Raw genomic sequence first — 21529 nt, 5'->3', positions numbered from 1 at the left:
CAACATTTCATAGAATCGATGTTGGACGAGCACGTAACCTGTTAAAAAATGCCTACTTGTTATTGCAATGAACAAACCCAGTATGGTTATTCAATTTACAGTGATTAAATAGTTGGAACTACAAACTCATTTCACTGACTAGATCTCACTCAATTTTCGAAAGATATTTTTATTGTAGTTGGATCCCACATGCCGTAAGCAGTATCAATGATGGGTATGATCCCATAGGCTACCATGACGCTCAATCGTGGACAATATTCAGGTTACCTAGTCCAATATGACACATGTCTAACTGCAGGTAAACGCGGCAGTGCAATCCGGTCAGAAAGAAAACCCAGTCATCTATTTTTTTCTCCAACAGTTATTACAAAGGCTATTGGTAGAATCCTCTGATTACCATCCTGAGCAACGACAATCACCAAATGATGTTGATACCTTCTGTACAGCCAGGTGCCGTCAATTTGAACCAAAGGCTTGGATTGCCAAAAAGCCTCTCTGCATCGATCGAAAGTCTAAAATATTTGATGGAATACTCTTTTCCAAGGGACTAATCGATCATCGAAGTATGCTAGGTGCGTTTCCAGATCAGTTATAGAACTAGATACATACTAATCCAATACTTGACACCATTGTCATAGATAGTTGTACGAACTGTCCCACTCGTGATGCAACTTATCCATAGACTTTTATTTTGCAACCTACACTTTTTAACACGTTGGAGTGTACTCGTACTGGCTACAAATGTTTGCAATTAACACCGAAATGAGAATCCTAGGACTCGCCTTCACCATCGATAGGATAATTTCAAAAATCATGTAGCCTCAGATGGTCCTGACTTGCACTTAACGCAACATAGGTATATGGATCAAAATTCTTCTTTGTCGTCCACAACCAGGTTTCTTATAGAAAGATGCTATAATTTTCCACTTGCACCTCTCATCTCACATTGCACACTTTCCTTCAAATTTCTCAGAACGTGACGTAGTAGTTCGCGCCATTCTTGAAGCTGTACCGCTTCACTGCAGCAATGAAAGCATCTTTGTTCAGGTATTCCGTTCCAACTTCTAGTACTCGTACATCACGGGATGTGTTTGCATGACCAATTGTTCTATGCGGTAGCTATAACAACCTTAAACCACCCTCGACAAATAGGTCAATGTTCGTCATGTCGGATAAGGTTTATATGCCCTAAACCATAGATTTGGATTTGGAGAATTGTCCGAGGGGTCATATTAGGACTCGCAAGGTTTCGAATCTGTTGGAACTACCTCCGAATCAGAAAATAGTGTCACTTTTGAACCATTTGGATCGCGTTATTGGATTGTCCCAAGGTCTAACTCCTCCTCGTTAACTACATCTGCTGCCTTTTCTTCCTCACCTGAATTTTCTCCCTCAGCCACCCTTTTTTCTTTTCCAGTACATTCTTCGTGGGCCGTATCTTCTACCTCATCTGCGTCTTCATTGTCACCTTCGAGCAAGGGGTTGAACATACCCTCATCAGTCCTTGTCGAAGTGAATAGGTCATTGGTTCTCCTATAACTCATATGTCTGCCAAAAAATACACTAATTTGATGTTTGGTGCATGTTGATGATCCCCTCGTATAACTACTTTCGCCCCATGACATTGACCTAGTGCCAAAGTTGAAATCAAACGCATTGTTTGAATGTCGAGCCTAAGTGTCAAGATTTGGGTTATGTTCAAAACCTGACTGATACTGGGATCTAAAGTTTAAATCTGTGCTGGATACTGATGAGTGTTTGCCCATAGATGTTTCGAAAACATCATGGGCTAGTGAACCCACCGTACAACTATGTAGTAAGACTTTTTACTTCAGCTTCGGTTCCCGTATTCGTTGCAACGGTGGTCAAAGATGGGCCAAATCCATTAGCTTCGGCGAACTCAATGTATAACTCTATTACATCATTTTTGCTTGAACAGTGTGATGATATGATCGTCTCGAGATGAACCTCACCAGTCACGTTGGATAGCTCATACCTATAGGGGTCAACAGAGGCAAAAAATTACATTGCAACTTTGAAATTCTTCCCCGGGTCGATCCCCTGACTTTTTCTCCTGATTCTAGTCTATAGCTCACACAATTGAATGGTAGAATTGAATGCTAATTTCATGGGCTTTGTTCCTACAAACACCATCCCGACCTCTATACTACAGATTTGACCGTTGTAGTAAATAACAAATTTCACTCATCGGCTCATTTCAATATCTACTACGAATTGGATTAACAAAAGTAAAAAAATAAGTAGAGGAATGTCCAAAGAAGTACACACAACTCTCGCAAGACAAAATTTTGATGTTTGATACTAATTTCATGCGTGTCTAAGTTATGAAAAATATGTCCCGTTTATAGGAAAAAAATATAGGAAGAAAGGGAATACGTGTTTCAGAATTCATTCATGAATGCAAGCATTCGTTGAATTTTGTATGATGTAAGTGCTTTCTCTAACATTTTTCATCTGCTAGAAATTAAAAGTTTCTGATGCTTCATATTTTTCGAACACTTTAACCACTTTACGAATATATTCTTCGACTCCTGCAACACGTTTTGAACAAAAGGAAAATTTTACTTTGCAAATCAACTCTTCCCTATGCTTATAAAATGGTTCTCACACACCAAGCTTCATCATCCTTCAAACATCTTCTCCCCCTCTCCATCCCCTTCTATAAAATATTTTTTTAATGTTTGAGGTATTCTTGAGTTGCCGGTGATGTGATGTCGCTTTGAGACGCACACATTTCATATGTCCTGCTGAGATGAGACCATTACCGTTGAAATCTATCTTGGGGAAGTCGAGTTTTAGGGTGATTTTACTTTATGAGTGGAGGACTACGTGGAGGTCTCAATCGACGACTGTTATGCGGTAATGGATCGGGATATAATGGAGGAGCGAGTTGACAGTCGTTATGCGACCATGAGCTTAATCTTTTCGGATAACAGAAAATGATGCCTTATAAATGCCATAAAGAAGTTTGAGGGCATATTCATACGGAAAAACTCTAGGCTTCTCACTATAATCGGTGTAATTTTTTTTTTCCATTTTTAGAAAATCGGTACCTTTAACCTTCCTTCTTATTCGAAGGTTGGCATCATCATGGACACAAGAGGACTCTCAGATAGGGAGTGGCTGTTGCGATGTAGTAAAGGTGATGCTCTTTTCGGGGCAACAACATTGTCGTTATTAAACAACCTATTAATAACTACAACTGCTACTGCGTCGACCCAAGTTTGACCTTTACTGTGCTTAAACATCCGCTATCCACTTGAGAGCCCTCTTGTGTCCACATTGGTGTCAACCTTTAAATAAGAATAAAAGGTCAAAGATACCAACTGCTTGGAAATAGAGAAAAAAAATTACGTTGATTACACTAGAAGTCCCCAGAGTTTTTCCATATGATTATGGCCTCAATCTTATGCATGGTTTAAAAGGGGCATTGTTTGCAAGTATCCAAAAAGCTTGAACTCCTAAACGCGTAACGACCGTCACCTGCCCTCCGATTATACTTGAACTCGTGATCACATCACGACTGCCGATTAGGACCTCCACTTAGACTTTGACTCCTGATCGTTTCAAGAATTATTACCCCAAAACTAGATTTCTCACGATGGGTTTCTATGGTGATAATCCTATCCTGCCATGACATATGAAATGTATGTGTTCTGAGGTGCGTTATCATATCCATGACCCCTCAAATCTATCTATGAACTTTTATGGTTTTAATAAAAAACCTTAAACCCTTTCAAAAAAACCCTAAACCCTAAACTATAAAACATAAATCCAAAACCTTAACCTTAAGAAAACTATAAACCCTAACCCTAAGATAGAGAAAGAAAAAATGCGCTCAACTTGATACAGTTTCCCTTTTTCTCTCCTAAAAATGACTTATTTCCCTAAAAAAAAGCCTAAAAATCTAATTAAAAAAAACTACTCTTTTTGGTTAATTCAGCTTAATAAAACCAACATAAAAGAAAGAAAAAAAAGAATTTCTGCCCATTATGGATTTTAAAGGATGGCCAATTCCCACACCATTTATTCTTACTCGTTTAATGTTATGTCTACATTTATAATGCGCATTTTTTCAAAGTAATTATATAAATATTATTTTTGAATTTAAATCCATATTTAAATGCTAAGTAGTATTAATAATATCTATGTCAAATTTATTTTATTAATTTTTATGAGGGTAAAATAAATTTATATTCTTTTACATATTTTTGTATAGTTACTATTTTAATGATTTAATTTAATTAGTTTAATTTTTTAAAATAAAAAATCTGATTACTTAATTTAATTTGATCCAAATTTTAAGATTTATTACTTCATATAAATCGTTATAAAAGGTGGACCAACATATATTCAAATTACGAGCAAAGATTATAACCCGATTATTTTATTTCAAAATATTATAAATTCCAAATAAAATTAATTATGCGACTTCAGCACTGCGAACTGCTCTACAATACCAACTGCACTTAGTACTACTCACAAATTTGTCTTAGCAACCTCATTATTCGAAAAATTAATATAATTTTAATTTCGTTTTAAAAAAAAAAATCAAATTATTTGGTTGATATGTTCCCCTCTCATATTATATAGAAAAATGATTAATTTTTAATTTTGGTTTATGTAGTATACTTAACTTTTTAACTTAATTTGGCACTTCAAATTTTAAAATGTTATTAATTGGTCCAAATATTTTATTCTAATTAAAATGGTGATGTAACTTCTAAGAGTTGTTAACATTGTTAAAATTAATTGTTAAATTCAAATCCACAACAAAATATTTCAAAATGTCACACGAATGATTTTAATCGAAAAATTTAATAATATTAACAATTAAATTTGAATTTTTAAATTTTTAAAAAATAAAAATATAAATCTACGAAAAAGTATATAAATATTTGAATTAATGTTTGGAAAGGAAGGTGCATATTGAATTAATTTCCGAAAGAGAGAGAAATGGGTAAACCACTTTATCTAGAGATTTCTATCATGATTTAAAACATTTTATTTTCCTTTTGCTTTCCTTTTTTATGTTAAACCGCATTACAAGGATTTATGGCAGCATATTTAGTATTTTATTTAATCTTTTAAAGTCAGCCTAACACCGCACTATCACATGGCAATGCGATTTTGCTCATGCAATTCTCGTTGCTGCTTTTACAAAACAATCACACCGCTGCCACCGCTCTTAATACTATTCTATTTTTATGAATTTAAAACACAAAGTTTAAAATTAAATAAGAGGATAAAAGGCAATTAATCAATTTAATTTGTTTAACCTTTAAAAATAAAAGTATTGTTAATATATCATATGCTACTAATAAAATTTTTAAATTATATCTTAAAAGAATATGTATTAGCCTCTTATCTAATCTATTTTTATCTTACTCTTTTAGCTTTTAAAATTATATCTTACTAGATAACATATTTAATTATTATAGATTATGTTGTAATCAATTTTGTTAGTACTTAGCTTTAATATTTTTTTAAGAAAATTATTAACCAACTTAATATTTGAAAAATTATTAAATATTTAATATTTTTATCTTGATTAACAAGTGTTGAGTGTAGAGATAAGACGCATTACATTCTCAAAAATAGAATACATGTTTAAACCTCATAAATGACATTATTAAAAAAAATAGCCATAAACTTTGAATATTGGAAGTAAAATGGAAAAAATATTTTAAATGTATTTCATAAGTAGGTCACTAATCAATTATTTAAAATAAATTTTTTAGAACGCGCAAAATTAATGATTTGACTGAAACAAAAATAATAATTTTTTCAAGAAAATATTTAATTTAAAGTAACATAATTGTATTTAATATTAACTAATTTATAACATTTAGTACGCGCTTAATTTTGTAATTTATGAAACAATTAAGTGTTGGATTTATGTTCGCTAATAATAAACGTTATATTTTTACCTTTATTTATAATAAAACCAAATTTGGTTTAAATATTTTTTTACGAGCTCAACATCTTCCAACGACTTTTTTAGAAAATTGTGGTTCAAAATAAAAATATCGAATGCATTTTACATTAAATGTAGATAACTCATACTTTTTCAAGAGATTTTTATTAAAACGAAATAAATTGTGTTTAAAATTCATTATCAATGCACTGAAAATTTTCAAAGAAATAGTTAAAAAGGTTGTATTAATAACGGAATAATTTTATTTAAGTTCAGTCTTCCTAGTTAATAAAATCATTTCTGCCAAATTTTCTTTTTAAGAAAAAGTAAAAAACTTAACCAAATTTTCAGGAAAAAATTTAATAACGCATAAAGAAAAGTACAAAACCATCCAGAATATCCCATTCCAAAGAAGACAAAAAGTAGGTACTAGAAGGTTAGTTTAGTCCAAACCGATAAAAAATTGCCACGTGCACTTGAAATATAAACAAAAGTTTCTCCACGTGGCCGATCCTCATTCCTCTCATCTCTCTCATTCAGAGCACCCCAATTGGTTAGTAAAGCACGTGAAAAAATTCATTTACTTAAAAATTTTGATAATTATTATAAATTTTAAAAGATAAAATTATATAAAACACTTAATAATCCGATAAAATTAAAATTATTGGTGTAATTATTATAAATTTTAAAAGATAAAATTAGATAGAAGTCAATTTCTTTGAGACTTTCATCTTATATATAAAATTTTAAATCTTTTAAAATTCTCATAAATCATAATATAATTTAATCTATATTCACTATTGCATTGTATTTCATTCTTGAATTTAGTCCAAACCGATCAAAAATTGCCACCTATATGGAGACTCCCACACTTGAAATATAAACAAAAGTCTCTCCACGTGGCCGTTCCTTATTCCTCTCATCTCTCTCTCTCTCTCTCTCTCTCTCTCTCTCTCTCTTTCTCATTCAGAAAATGCAAGGAAATAATTTCCTTTTCCTTTAGATTTGGATTTTGATTTTTATATATTTTTCTCTAATTAATTATCATTCCTCCCGCTATAAATTCCCCCTTTGTTTACCTCTAATTTAATTCAAAGAACAAGTCCTTTTCTTTCTAACGCTCTTGTCTCCGTTTTATCTTCTCTCTGGGGTTTTTCGTTTTTCCTAGTTCTGCTCTGCTCTCTTGTTCCTTTTTTTCCCTCTCTTTTTGGTATTTTGGTTTGATTGAATCGATTATGTCGAAGAACATTCTGGTGACCGGAGGAGCCGGTTATATAGGGAGCCACACAGTGTTGCAGTTGCTTTTAGGCGGATACAAAGTGGTCGTCGCTGATAATCTGGATAATTCCTCCGCGGTTGCTATCAAAAGAGTTGAAGAACTCGCCGGTCAATTCGGCAGAAACCTTTCTTTTCGCCAGGTTCGTTGAACGGTTGAACTCTCTGATTTACATTATAAAAAAGAAAAAAAAAAGAGAGAAAAAATTTGTTTCGAGGCGTAATTTTGTAATTTTCAATGAGTGGCTGCTGAGTTGGTTGCCAGACCAGTAAGGCTTATTTAATTAGTATGCTTAAATTGCTAATTTGGAGTCTAATTGGGTCAAGTTTTATTAACTTGACGGCTTGTTTGATAATAAAATTGTTTTAGCTGGCAACATGGGGTGTTCTAAAACTCGGTGATCTGTAATTTTTCTTTTTCTTTTTAGATGAAAATGGTTGGAATAGTTGGGATTTCGCAAATAATTGATAAATTATTACTGTTATTTTTTTTAATTTATTTGCTATGTTTTCACGCAAATTTTTAATTTTGATCGATAAAGAAATTAGTGCATTAATTTATAATTATTGTTTATAAATTAAAGAGTTCAGCGTGGTAATACTTTGATCATTAAACAGAGTTACTGGGTTGTCAGGTGAAGATTCTTTTATGGAGTAATATTTTTAAAAGCCTATTTGGGGTGCTTCAATGGTATTATTTTCTTGTCAGTATCTTAAAATGTTATTGAAGCTCTCTTTTGATTTGGAATGTTTGAATCTAGTTATCTACTGGACTACACCTGTTATTCATTGCTTTGCTGGGTGATATTTAAAAGTTTTCCTCTTTAATTTTACCTTGGTAGTTGATTGTTAACCTTTTAATCATCTGTAAACTTGAAGTTGAAGGGTCTCAATTTTTCTGTTTTTGCTTCTTTTGAGAATAAAGTGTTCATGGGGATTTGTGGGATTTTGCCAATAATCAAATCCATCATGTGCTGTTGAATTATTGTGACATTACAGTTGTTTACTAAATATTTATATCATTATATTATTTATGCATCCAAGATTTGTTCTGACCATAAATCTGAGATGGTCCTAACGTTTGAACCTTCGCTTTCGACTGCAGGTGGACCTTAGGGATAGATCAGTAATCCAAAAACTTTTTGCTGAGACAAAGTACTACGAGGAATCCATTTGCTGTTATTCTTTTGCCTATTCCCCTTGCTCAGGCTCCAATAATCCACTTGATTATATTGCAGGTTTGATGCTGTGATTCACTTTGCTGGACTAAAAGCGGTCGGTGAAAGTGTAGAGAAACCATTGCTCTATTATGACAACAATGTCATTGGGACAATCACCCTGTTGGAAGTCATGGCAGCACATGGATGTAAAAATGTATTTCTCTCTCCCTTCATACTTCTGCAGCCACATAACTTTATAAAATAAATAAATAATATGCAATTTTCAGTCTTTTGTTTCTTTACATTGCCAAGGAAAGCATTAACTGTAGAGCTAAAGAGAAATGCACTTTGTTTTATTCTCGATCATTCAAAAGCTAAGTTCTTAGATGTTCATTTAAATGCAGAGGCTGGCCCTATGGAATCTAGAATTACTTTTCTAATTTGTATATTTCAATATGAGTAGGATAGTCAATTTTAGTTTTGTAAATTAATCAGTCTTCTAATTTAATACATTTCAGCTTGTATTTTCTTCATCTGCTACTGTTTATGGCTGGCCAAAGGAGGTTCCATGTACAGAAGAGTCCCCCCTGTCTGCAGTGAATCCTTATGGACGGACGAAGGTATGCAATGAGCCTTTCAAGAGTGAATACTCTTTTGCATCTCTAGAAGAAGTATAGATAAAGAAAGGACCAGGGATAGTCATTACTCTTTTACTAGTTTTTTGTATGAATCTCTTATGAGTACTTAGGAATTTGTCAATTGAGATTTTCTCCCATATCTGACATGGTTGGTCTTTCAGCTTTTCATAGAAGAAATTTGTCGTGATGTCCATCATTCTGATCCTGAATGGAAGATCATACTTCTAAGGTATTTTAATCCAGTTGGTGCACATCCTAGTGGCCATATAGGCGAGGATCCCCGGGGTATTCCAAACAATCTCATGCCTTTTGTGCAACAAGTTGCTGTCGGGAGGCGACCAGCATTGACAGTTTTTGGAAATGATTATGCCACAAAGGATGGTACTGGGGTAAGCTTTTATCATTATGACTGTTAATTCCGTTAGATTATATCTCATATTTCAAAATATGTTTACTATATGTGTAGGAACTGTAGTATGATTGAATTCTGTTCAGTTTCCATCTACAACTTTTTTGTCAGTTATGCTTGATATGAGTTTAAACACCTAACATCTCCTTGGATTCCTTTTATACTTCTTAACACTGGTAAGCCATGCATCTTCCACATAATCGCAACATCTTTCCTTTAAGCAAACCTTTTCTTCCTTGCAATCAAGTAGACCACCTCATGAAGCTTTGGCTCCCTTCTTGGCTATTAAATGTTTGTGCCCTTCAACATTTTGAAGCAATATGCTTCAGGACTTCAAGAATTATTCTTTCCATTAGCTTTGACAAATTCTTTTAGACTTAAACCTCAAGGTAGGGAAATTTGCATCCAAGGTTGTGATTCCTTGTGACAAAAGGCTTGTTACTTGTCTCTTTGCAGGTACGTGATTATATTCACGTTGTTGATTTAGCAGATGGGCACATTGCTGCATTACGTAAATTATCTGATCCAAAAATAGGTATATTTCACATTCTTTATTTTGTTTCCTTCCATGTAATGTCGTGTTTGTGACTGTCTAGCTGCCTCGATTATTCAGTTTATGGTAGCAGACGAGAGTAAGGTATTGGAGTGCTTTTTTCTGAACTGTTGCTTTTCTGTATTTACAACTATTTATTGCTTCAAGTAGAGTTGGCCCTTAATCCTACCAGCTATGCTATTATAGGTTGTGAGGTCTACAACTTGGGAACAGGTAAAGGAACATCAGTATTGGAGATGGTTGCTGCTTTTGAAAGGGCATCTGAGAAGGTACTAGTGATCTTTTGTTCTTCCATTCTGTCCAGGAGAGTAACTAGGACAATTCTATTAACATACCAAAGATTTGACCTTTTATCAGAAAATTCCTCTTGTAATGGCGGGACGTCGAGCCGGTGATGCAGAAATTGTTTATGCTTCAACCAAAAAAGCGGAACGGGAGTTGAATTGGAGGTAAGGCCATAGTTTATAAAGTTGTTCATTTTATTGTTGAGGAAAGGAATCTTAGATGAATTGGGTTGTGATTGATTGCAGGGCAAGGTACGGCATTGAAGAAATGTGCAGGGATCAATGGAACTGGGCCAGCAAGAATCCATATGGATATGGATCTCCTGAGTCAAACGGAGTGATGAAGTGAAGACACTGTGAAACCACCATTCTATATGAAGACATTTTATGATCATAGGATTTTTATTTTTTATTATTGACAGGATTTTAGGTGATTAATTAATACGATTAAAGATGTTACGAATTATAGAGAAAGAGGAACATACTTAGTATAGGGATGCTTCAACTGCTCAGAAGCTTGTGTATTATACTGCTCCTCATTACTAGCTATCGTTTGTGGGAGTAAATTATCACATGAACACGAACTACACATAGATACTTGTAATGAAAAATACCGTCATTGTTCAAAAATTTTTTTTTACATCCTTTATGATTATTAATATTGCAAAAATTTGAATTATAAGTTTATTAAATGGTGAGCCTCCCTTCAATCAAAGGGAAAAAAACACAAAGGTTGTCTCTGTAAGGCGTAATTATAAAAGTATAAAGACACAGGCCCACAACAAACGGAATACTGGACTAGTCTCCAAGTCCAACGGCTTTATATCGCCCATTTAATTAAATCCAATAGAGAAAAGGAAAAAGTTGCCATGCCATGCCATGCCATCTGTTATTGTGCCGTTGGTACAAAAGGAAGGTCTTCTAAATTTAATTTTGAAATTTAAATCTTTATGAGAAAATGTTAATTTAATCTACTTTTTGTTTTTAATTAATAAATTCATTTATGATATTTTACTTTTATAGGAAGAAAGAAAAAGAAATCTAAGAGTTTCCCTTGTTTGATTAGCTTTCTTTTGTTTAGATAGGAAAAAGTTAATGGAATTGAAGATCTCAACAAAAATATATAAAACTTTAACATGCAGAAAATCTTTTTTCCTTTTTTTATATAATTATATTATAAAAAGATTTATTTGAAATTTAGATTCTCTCGTTAATTTTAACAATTCAAACCATTCATCTTTTTTATTTTTTTCTTTAAAATTATTAATCCAAAAATTCAACAATAAATAAATTTCATAATTTTAATTAGAAAAATTGGAATTAATTTTACCAAGTTAGCTCTGTCGAGTCGAAGATGTTTTTACCTAAGCCAACCGCCTTATTTATCACTTTCCGGCCCGGAGTTCCCCAGGCATTGTTTACTTCATTGTCGTATTAGCTAGACACGCCGTTTCACTTCAAAAATGCATACTAAATTCAAACACATAAAATAAATCGGTGGTAAAAATAATATTTAAAATAAATAAATAATAAATAAAACGCGCTTCACTTTTAAAGCCGAAGTCCCTTTATTCTTCCTCCATTTCAAAACTTCAAAAAAACTCCTTTCTCCGGACGGAACTTCATTTGGTTCTCATTTCTCACTCAGATCTGACAGGTGCCGTTTCTTTACCTTATCAGCTCAGATCTAGCTGATTTGAATCCGACGCTTGTTATCGTCGCCGGCACACATCTTAAAAAAGAAAAAGAAAAAATGGATAATTTGATTTCTCTGGTGAACAAGATTCAAAGAGCTTGCACTGCTCTTGGTGATCATGGAGAGGCAAGCGCCTTGCCTACTCTTTGGGATTCCTTACCGGCGATCGCCGTCGTTGGTGGTCAGGTCGACTCTCGATCTTTCTTTTCCTTTTTCTATTTCTAGTCAACCTTTGTTTTCTTTTTTCTTTTATGATCTGCTGGTCTGAGATTTCAATATTAACAGAGTTCAGGGAAATCTTCGGTGTTGGAAAGCGTTGTCGGCAAGGATTTTTTACCTCGTGGATCCGGTAAAAACAATAAGTTATCGCTCTCAATCTATCCTTCACCGCTAAGAAACTCAAGAACTGATTCTTTTTTCTTTCATTTTGCTTTTTTGATTAAAAATTAATGCAGGTATTGTTACTCGTAGACCTCTGGTGTTACAGCTTCATAAAAGTGATGAAGGAACCAGAGAATATGCTGAGTTTCTTCACCTTCCTAGAAAAAGAATTACCGATTTTGGTAAATATCTTCTTATCGTTCTTTATTTAAGCAAAAGGAGTTATATAAATCTTAGGGTTTAACTTTTTGTTATCTACGTTATAGCTGCTGTTAGGAAGGAGATTCAAGATGAGACGGATAGAGAAACTGGGCGAACTAAACAAATATCTAGTGTTCCAATTCATCTTAGTATATTTTCTCCCAACGGTATGACCTGTTTGTAAAAATTATTTCTGTTTTCTTCCACTTTATTTAATTGTAAAAAGTCATCTTATTATATGTTCTACCAAATCTCCAGCATATAAGATATTTTCTCTACTTATTTTTTTTTATTTTTTATGTAATTTTATGCAGTTGTCAATTTGACTCTGGTTGACCTTCCTGGTCTGACGAAGGTAGCTGTTGGTAAGTTAACGGAAAAGCCTCGTGAAAATTCAAAGAAAATTTCAATCCTTATAATGCTTTGTCTCTAATTTAGACTACCATATTTCCACGGGACCTAAAATAAGTAAAATATTCAAAATTTAATTCTTTTTATTTCCCATGTAAAAAAAAAAAATCATAGCATTTTTGCACTTCATACCCCAATTTCATTCTCTTCTGGTAATAAGATTTGCAAAAAGAATTATTAAATTATGGGATATTGATGGATTATCTTGATAAATGCAGAGGGTCAACCTGAAAGCATTGTACAAGATATCGAGAACATGGTTCGATCCTACATTGAGAAGGTAAAATGCAGCATAGCTGTTTTGTTTTCTTTTTTCATTAAAATTCTCTAATGTGATTGCTATCAAGGTCTAGGAAAACTCTATTGTGGATAGTTTTTGTTGTAAATTGCTGGTTCTTCTGTCCCTAATAACTTTGCACTGTATATTCTTTTATCCAAGTATGAAAGCTGAATGGAATGTTCTTATCTTTGTTTGTTGAACTTCTTACGCAGCCCAACTGTATAATCTTGGCAATTTCACCTGCTAATCAAGATCTGGCTACATCAGATGCAATTAAAATTTCACGTGAGGTGGACCCTACAGGTAACCTTTTCCATGATCAGTTTGTTCCATGCTCTTCTTCCTTGCCGTGCACCTCAAGATCATAGTACTTTCTACTTGTTCATTGGTAATATCATGTGAAACCATGGCTGGTTTTGAATTCATTCTCTGTAAAATTATTGCTGTGCTATGTAAGCTTTTTGACTTGTGGTTCTTTGAAGTATAGGGGTTGTACAATTCTGATTTTCTAATACATGGCATTGGTATTAACCTTTCAGGGGAGAGGACTTTGGGTGTCTTGACAAAGATTGATCTGATGGATAAGGGCACTGATGCAGTTGATGTAAGTTGATTTATGCTTGATTTAGACATGCTAAAACCTTTTAGAGTCTTGAGTATTAGATGCATTAGGCATTATTATGTTCTCTAAGTCATATTTTTGTGGATTCAGATACTGGAAGGAAAATCTTATCGGCTGAAATTTCCTTGGGTTGGTGTTGTGAATCGCTCACAAGCAGATATTAATAAGAACGTTGACATGATTGCTGCTCGGCGTAGAGAGCGCGAATATTTTGCTAGTACCCCTGAGTATAGGCACCTTGCTCACAGAATGGGATCCGAGCATCTCGCTAAGATGCTCTCAAAGGTATGCTAATGGGAAGTTTGTGTTTGTTTTGTTAAAACCTATTTAATCCTTAATTTTCCCTCGTAAAGGTAATGATGGTACTGGATTCAGTGCTACATTTTCTTCAGTTGGTATTAATGTAGTCATTCTGGTTAATGTTTCAGCATTTGGAAACTGTAATCAAGTCCAGAATTCCAGGCATTCAGTCCCTTATTAATAAAACAATTGTTGAACTTGAAACTGAATTGAGTCGTCTTGGAAGGCCTATTGCTGCTGATGCAGGCGTAAGTGTTCTATTCCTGTTATCTCTCTCTATCTTGTGTGTGTGGCTGAAGTTTGGATATGCTCAGCCATTTCTACTTGCAGATGATTCTCAGTTAAAAGTTCTTTGAGAATTGCTGATGGCTTAAATGTTTATACAGGGAAAGTTGTACTCAATCATGGAGATATGCCGTCTTTTTGACCAAAACTTCCGAGAACATCTGGATGGCGTGTGTGTATCACATTTTGTTTTTACTATAATCCTTAAGTTACCTGTCTCCAGGTTCACTCGTTTTTGCTATTTTTGATGATGTTGAATTTTTGTTCACAGGCGTTCTGGTGGTGATAAGGTTTACAATGTTTTTGACAACCAACTTCCTGCTGCTTTGAAAAGGTTGCAATTTGACAGGCAACTATCTATGGAGAATATTAAGAAGCTCATTACTGAAGCCGATGGTTATCAACCACATTTAATAGCTCCCGAACAAGGATATCGTCGTTTGATTGAATCTACTCTAGTTACTATCAGAGGTCCAGCGGAGGCTGCTGTTGATGCGGTATGAAAGAAATCTTGGGAAATGGAATATTATGTTCAATTTGACTTGTAAATATTATTCTGGTTTTCTTCTCTTTTCTCTTAGCATTATTTGTTTTGGCCAGATCCTTAGCATCAGTTGTCTCTTCATGCAAAAATTTTCGAAGATTGATATTTTCTTCTATTTAGTTCTTAATCTAAAAATTTTAATCAATGTTAGTAAGGTTGCTGTTGTTTATCCCTTTCTGATTAATCATGTTTACCATTCTTTCACACCATAGCCATTATTTTTTACAAATCTTTAGACGTTATGAGGGATTACTATTTCTTATCCTGGGTGAGAAGGATCATGACTGAACTTTTTTTTCCTCTTTTGGGGAAGGAAGTGCAAGGGGAACCTCTGCATTGAAGTCCGCATAAATTGCTCCATAAGTCCACCTTATACATAAATCATATGGCGCATAACTGTTTTATAAACAGAAATGGCATATTTTTGCATAAAACTTTTATTTATCCAGTGCATCATGCTTCAAATTGGATTGATTTCCTTTATCACACTTTTCAGGTTCATTCCATTTTGAAGGATCTGGTTCACAAGGCTATCAGTGAGACTCCAGTATGTTCCCTTCTTTGCTTATCTTATTTATGTCTCAAGAGAAATCATGCCTATTGGATGATTATAAGTCATACCATTAACCTTACTTTTGTTTGTTATCTATTGCCCTTGAGTTTGTATTTCAACTTGGTTTGGTTTTCAGGAATTAAAGCAGTACCCTGGTCTCCGAGTAGAGGTTGGAAATGCTGCAATCGAGTCTCTTGACAGAATGAGGGATCAGAGCAAGAAAGCAGCACTTCAACTGGTTGATATGGAATGTTGTTACCTTACAGTTGAATTCTTCCGAAAGCTTCCTCAAGATGTTGAGAAAGGTGGCAACCCTACGCAATCAATATTTGACAGATACCATGAAACATACCTGAGGAGAATAGGTAGGTTCCTGAAAACAAGAAAAAGGTTTCTTGAATGATAGATCTTAATCATTTAACAGATAATGGGTTTGACCGATGATATATGGGCAGGAACAACTGTTTTGTCCTATGTTAATATGGTTTGCGCCACTTTGCGCCACTCGATTCCGAAGTCCATTGTTTACTGTCAAGTCCGTGAAGCTAAAAGAAGCCTGCTTGACTTATTCTACACTGAGTTGGGTAAACTGGAGGTTAGAATTGTAGCTCTCTTAGCATCTCCTTATGAACTTTGGGGACAATAGATGATTAGTGTGATTGACTTGGGAAAATTTCTTGTAGCAAAAACGATTGTCGGCATTGTTGAACGAGGATCCAGCAGTCATGGAGCGACGCAGTGCTCTCGCAAAGAGGCTGGAATTATACCGGAGTGCTCAAGCAGAAATTGATACAGTTGCTTGGTCCAAGTAGGGTGGCGAAATTGTTTTTGATTGGGCAGGCAAAACACAATTCATTCTTTCATTTATGATATGTATGAGCAGAGAGTCGTCACGTAGGGGGGGAGGGTTGTTTTTTTCTTCTTCTTTTTTAATGTATTTCATTTCTTAACGGCAGTTAAATGTAGTCATAGTTTTACCATCATCATTGTGAGAGCAACATCATTTGTTGCGTATGCTACATTTTTATGAAAATATATAATATAGAAATGTTTGCTGCCACTATCTTAAATATATCATTTCGAAAGGTAATTTTGTTTTAATAAAAAATTATAATTCTGGTAGATTTTCTACAATTATAATTTTTTTTTGAAAGTTTGTTTTAGGTGATTCAGCTAATGAAACAATATATATTACAATATGAGAGCCTAAATTTCAATGAAGGCACATGAAATCGGCATATTATATCATTTGTATTAGTGTTATACACGAACACGATCCTTTCTCGACAAAAAAAGAAAAAAAAGAAAAGAAAACTACAATAGTTGTAGGTCCACATTCCCTGGGGCTTATGTCCCTGGGCCGACGACATTTTAATAAAATAGTGAACATGGTACGAGATCTATTTGCTATTGCTGGTGTTGGAAGAAAGAGACATTTAAACGATGCTTAATGTCCTGTGTCGCCAACCAACTGCTTCAAAATATTAAAAGCTATCATCACAAATATCACACATACGGCTCCCAGATCTGCTCTTACCTCTCAATTCCAGTATAAAAGGTAACCGTCTTTCCTTCAATATTTCCCCATTACTGCTATCTGATTTCTGAATCAGAACAGCATTTGGTTATTCTATTGTTTTAGCCATTTTATCTCGATGGGTTCGTCTCGATCTACTTTATCTTTCTTTTACGCTGTTTGTTTTTGGGACTTAATGTAGATGGAAAACTTGAAAATAAGAAAGTGCATTGATTGATGGTGTTTTTCAGCCATTTTCTGTTGTTGGGTTTGCTCTTCAATCAGTTCATTTCTTGATTATGTTGAATTGCTGATGCATTTTTTTGGGGGGGGTTTATTGCTTGTCATTATGTCTCATAGGCTGTAGGGATGTTGATGGATCTACACCAAATTTTTTTATGATGCGTAGAAATTAGATTAAAAATTTTGCATTAGGATTACGGGGGGGTACTCCATATGAGGTCATTTAATACATATAATAAGATTGATCCTTCTTTTCTTATATGGTTTTGAATCTTGGATCACTTTTTTTTCTGGGTTTGTTTTAATAATTTCTTATATTTGGCTGCAATCACCGCCAGAAGGCTACAAACTGTAAAAGACGAAAGCGAAATCATACTTAAATATTCCAAAAAACTTGCAGTGAGACTTAAAGCACGAGAGTCTCATGGTCATCAGACCTTGGATTTTGCAGTTCTCTGAATGTTATTCAGCCACCACGGGCTGGCTTTGAACAAATGTTTCAGTAAAAACTTAGTTCAGATACTACTAGTTTTTTCTGCCAGACCGAATGTAGTAAATTGTTCTTGGAACTTATCTAGGTGCTCAAAAGATGGTTTGGTACCAACCTAGTTTGGATGATTCTAAATAGGCGTTTGAAAAATGTTGGAATTGGATAGTTTTTGAAGCTTAGGATCATTGCATGTTCTTGTTGATGTTAGCTTTGCCCTGATAAATGCATCCTATTGAGCACATATTTAGATTATATCTTCTATTACGTAGGAAATAATTTATGTTTCACTTGTGCATACAGGTAAGGGTTTCTAAAATATCAACAAGAACGAAAAACCGTGAATACTGTGATGGCCTCTGAGAGGGAAGTTTTTGGTCTTTCGGGCCCATTACACCTAACCAATATAGATTGGTAAGATCCATATTGTCAATTTCCATATATGTTAAAGTTGTTAGAAGTTGTGGATCTTTGAATGAGTTTTAATCTTAGAAGGTGAATAATGTGTTATGTGCTGAAATGTTTTTTGGCACAGGAATAATGCACATCATCGAAGGTCAGTAGCAGCCAGTTTGGTTGAGGGTGTGTATATCTTGGAGCGAGACCGTCAGGAAAAACGTGAAGGTTCTCAAGCATTGGCTCCTCCCTGGTGGGAGTTCTTTCATTTTAAGTTGGTTCGTAAGCTGATAGATGATGTTGATTTTTGCATCTTTGGTGCTATTTACGAGTATAAGCCTCCATCGTCTCATTGTAATGACTCAATAGTCTCAATTGATGGAAATCCCCGCTATGTGATTGCGTTCCGAGGTACCATAACTAAACCAGACTCCTTCACAAGAGACTTTGAGTTGGATATCCACATAATGCGAAATGGACTCCACCAGACATCTCGCTTTGAGATTGGCATGCAAGCTGTTCGAAACATGGTTGCTACTGTAGGTGCTTCGAATGTCTGGTTAGCTGGCCATTCCCTTGGGGCAGCTATGGCAATGCTGGCTGGAAAAACTATGGCTAAGATGGGAAACTTTTTGGAAGCTTTCCTCTTCAATCCCCCATACTTATCTGCCCCAATTGAGAGAATCAAAGATAAGAAAGTAAAACATGGAATTCGAATTGCTGGCAGTGTAATCACAGCAGGACTTGCTCTTGCTGCAAGGGGTAAGAATCCTAGGAGTCGATCTGAAGATCCATTCTCCGCTTTGTCTGCGTGGACACCATCTCTATGTGTAAATCCTGCAGACCACCTATGCTCCGAGTACATTGGTTATTTTGAGCACCGAAAAAAGATGGAAGAGATTGGAGCTGGGGCTATTGAGAGGTTAGCAACCCAGCATTCATTGGGAGGTCTATTTATGAGTGTCGTAGGAAAGGGTGTGGAAGCCGCGGAACCACTGCATCTGCTTCCTTCTGCAAATTTGACAGTGAATCTGAGTCCTTCCAATGATTTCAAGCAAGCCCATGGGATCCACCAATGGTGGAGACCTGACCTGAGCTTGAAGTGCAGTCTTTACAAGTTCAAATAGTTTGCCATATATATCCAGCTTTGTCTTTGTATATGTCCCATTAGTGGTTCCTATTTCTGTGGATTAAGGGGAGAAAAGAGAAACATATATGCATTGTTTTCCATTGATTGATTCCAAATTTCCAACCAAATTATGTCGTTAAATATACTGAGTTTGTTGCTCATTTTTTAACACCTCCCTTCACATTCCAGTCATTATTTGACATGTTTCAACATTCAACGGTTCACGGCACTGTCACCAAAATCCTGGGTAAAAAGTGGATCTTTCCATTCCATCGGTAGAGAAAGGAAAATAAAACACAAGCTCCACTATTTTCATTAACATTTTCTCCATTGTTGGACCAAAGCTAAACCCAATTCGACAAAAATGAAATGAAATATATTGGAAGATTGCAGAACAAAAGATTAGAATAAATCTTGTAATAAGAAGGGAAAATCTAAGACCCTTTGGATTCTCAACACAGTACATTTAACTTTCTTTTTTAAAATCATCTGCAGGAAAATTTGGTGTTTGGGTAACATGAGTTTAGTGTGTTTTGGCAATTCACAAATACTTCCCAACTTCTTTTATACCAATCTCATATTCTTACATTAATTAATAACAAATTTATTAGAAATAATTCATTAACGTAAAATATTTATAAAATACTTAATTAAATATTATATGTTACATACCGTTAAAATAAACATTATGACACACATTATTATGTTATTAATAAAATTACAATTTTACATATTTCTAATAAATTTTAAAACCAACATTTTTATTATATATTTTAGCATAAATATTCATTTTTCTATTTTAAATTTATTCCTATCATTGCATTTGAGTCAAAATACAAATTTCATCTTATCTCAATACTACTATAACTAATCTCACCTCATTACTATTTTCAGTTTCACTGCCCGTCCAAAGAGAACCCAAGTGTAATTGTGAATAAAACTGAATAAAGAAGTGGCAAAGGCAATTACAAAGCTTGAGACTAAATAGGAATAATGAGATCTACTATTTATCTAGATTTCAAGAATATGATTACGAAGTTAGGCAGGTAATTTATTTTAATTAATAATGGGTTTGGATAGTGAGCTCTTATTCACTATATTTTTGAAATAAAAGAAATACCCAATATTCATATCAGATTTACTAAACAAAGTTTTTTGGAATACTTCAAGAGTGAAAGTAATCTAAGAATCTTGGTATATCTAGGGTTATTTCCACTTTTAATTGGTGAAGTAATACTGTTTGAAACATCTTTATGGAACATTTTTGGAAAAAAATATCCTTCTAAATAATCTTGTTCTACAATGAGTTGTTTTGTAGTGGTACTTTTCTTAGAAGTCCTTGTTCTGAATAATGATTAATCTTCAAAAACAATATTTTAAATAAGAGTTGTTTTAAATTATGATTATTTTGAACATAATTTTCTTGAAGAATAACCATTCTAAATAAAAGTTGCTTCGAAAAACCGTTATTCTTGACTTATAACTACTCTAGACAATAATTGTTTTAAATTGGAGCTTGCTCTAAACATAATTGATCCCAATAGTTGTTCTAAATAACAATAATTTTGAATGAGAGTTCCTTTTCTAAAAAAGAAAAAATATTAAAAGTGCCAAAATTAAGTCTCTAGATTTTGCCTCATGAATGAAAAATTCTCATACAAGAAAAATGTAATAAGAAGTAGAGAGAAGGAATGACAAAATAGTTATGATCTCATAATTCTAATACATTACTCACAAATAAATAATTAGTAGAAGCAACACTTTATCCTTTAAAAAAACATTTGTGCATCAAGAATTTGGTTTACTTGCAAAATAAAGTTTGAAGAGATAGTGACTAGTGTACAAAAAATAGACAATCACTTTCCTCAAATGTTTTTAAGGTATATTAGCTTTTTTCTTTATGACACCCAATGGATTTTGAAAAAAAAACAAAACAAAATAAATTATATGTTTCCCCCAATTTTTTTAAAGGTGTATTTGCTTTTATTTTTACACCCAAATTAATGATATGTTTTCCCCAATTTTATAGGAAAAAGTAATGACTAGTTATCTCAATTTTTTAGAGAATAAAATATTATTCTCAATGTTTTAGAGAAAAAACAATAATATGCTGTTTTCAAATTTTTTAGAAATAATTAATAGCATGTTATTCTTTATTTTTTTTTATGAAAAACAATGGCATGCTATTCTTAATTTTTTAAGGAAAAGGAAAAGCATGCTATTTTAAG

The 21529-nt window shown here is 33.8% G+C and overlaps 3 protein-coding genes across 4 annotated transcripts; all 3 read left to right on the top strand.

Annotated features, from left to right (window-relative positions):
- Positions 1–6848: 6848 nt before the first annotated feature.
- LOC107911231 (UDP-glucose 4-epimerase GEPI48) lies at positions 6849–10896 on the top strand. Its single transcript, XM_041098182.1, has 9 exons — positions 6849–7356; positions 8319–8368; positions 8452–8587; positions 8892–8993; positions 9173–9400; positions 9877–9955; positions 10160–10242; positions 10331–10422; positions 10504–10896. The coding sequence occupies exons 1-9, from the start codon at positions 7174–7176 to the stop codon at positions 10604–10606; spliced, it is 1056 nt and encodes a 351-aa protein (XP_040954116.1). The 5' UTR covers positions 6849–7173; the 3' UTR covers positions 10607–10896.
- Positions 10897–11802: 906 nt separating this feature from the next.
- On the top strand, positions 11803–16590 carry LOC107911242 (dynamin-related protein 5A). The gene is made up of 16 exons (XM_016839119.2): positions 11803–12139; positions 12239–12302; positions 12409–12516; positions 12601–12702; positions 12850–12900; positions 13165–13226; positions 13439–13529; positions 13766–13830; positions 13939–14133; positions 14277–14396; positions 14535–14605; positions 14705–14930; positions 15474–15524; positions 15667–15895; positions 15986–16125; positions 16214–16590. The coding sequence occupies exons 1-16, from the start codon at positions 12011–12013 to the stop codon at positions 16340–16342; spliced, it is 1833 nt and encodes a 610-aa protein (XP_016694608.1). The 5' UTR covers positions 11803–12010; the 3' UTR covers positions 16343–16590.
- A 187-nt stretch (positions 16591–16777) lies between these two features.
- Positions 16778–19444, top strand: LOC107911253 (GDSL esterase/lipase At4g10955). Of its 2 annotated transcripts, none has more exons than XM_016839137.2 (3): positions 16778–17088; positions 18080–18190; positions 18312–19444. In XM_016839137.2, exons 2-3 carry the CDS (start codon positions 18129–18131, stop codon positions 19297–19299), a joined length of 1050 nt encoding a protein of 349 aa, XP_016694626.1. In that variant the 5' UTR covers positions 16778–17088; positions 18080–18128; the 3' UTR covers positions 19300–19444. The 2 variants fall into 2 exon arrangements, with proteins under 2 accessions (XP_016694626.1, XP_016694618.1); XM_016839129.2 differs by having other exon boundaries at positions 17088–17189.
- Positions 19445–21529: the final 2085 nt, after the last annotated feature.

This window comes from Gossypium hirsutum, chromosome D08 (assembly GCF_007990345.1).
Source record: "Gossypium hirsutum isolate 1008001.06 chromosome D08, Gossypium_hirsutum_v2.1, whole genome shotgun sequence".
In the NCBI taxonomy this organism is placed as follows: domain Eukaryota; kingdom Viridiplantae; phylum Streptophyta; class Magnoliopsida; order Malvales; family Malvaceae; genus Gossypium; species Gossypium hirsutum.
Note: the sequence above shows the minus strand (reverse complement) of the source record. Positions and strands in the feature narration are given on the sequence as shown.

Excerpts from the sequence above, each read along its gene's own strand:
- LOC107911253 (XM_016839137.2), top strand. The coding sequence starts at position 18,129 with ATGGCCTCTGAGAGGGAAGTTTTTGGTCTTTCGGGCCCATTACACCTA. Across the intron at positions 18,191-18,311 it reads CACCTAACCAATATAGATTG|GAATAATGCACATCATCGAA; the intron begins GTAAGATCCATA and ends TTTTTGGCACAG.
- LOC107911231 (XM_041098182.1), top strand. The coding sequence starts at position 7,174 with ATGTCGAAGAACATTCTGGTGACCGGAGGAGCCGGTTATATAGGGAGC. Across the intron at positions 7,357-8,318 it reads GAAACCTTTCTTTTCGCCAG|GTGGACCTTAGGGATAGATC; the intron begins GTTCGTTGAACG and ends TTTCGACTGCAG. Across the intron at positions 10,423-10,503 it reads GAACGGGAGTTGAATTGGAG|GGCAAGGTACGGCATTGAAG; the intron begins GTAAGGCCATAG and ends GATTGATTGCAG.
- LOC107911242 (XM_016839119.2), top strand. The coding sequence starts at position 12,011 with ATGGATAATTTGATTTCTCTGGTGAACAAGATTCAAAGAGCTTGCACT. Across the intron at positions 14,606-14,704 it reads CGAGAACATCTGGATGGCGT|GCGTTCTGGTGGTGATAAGG; the intron begins GTGTGTATCACA and ends TTTTGTTCACAG. Across the intron at positions 14,931-15,473 it reads CGGAGGCTGCTGTTGATGCG|GTTCATTCCATTTTGAAGGA; the intron begins GTATGAAAGAAA and ends CACACTTTTCAG.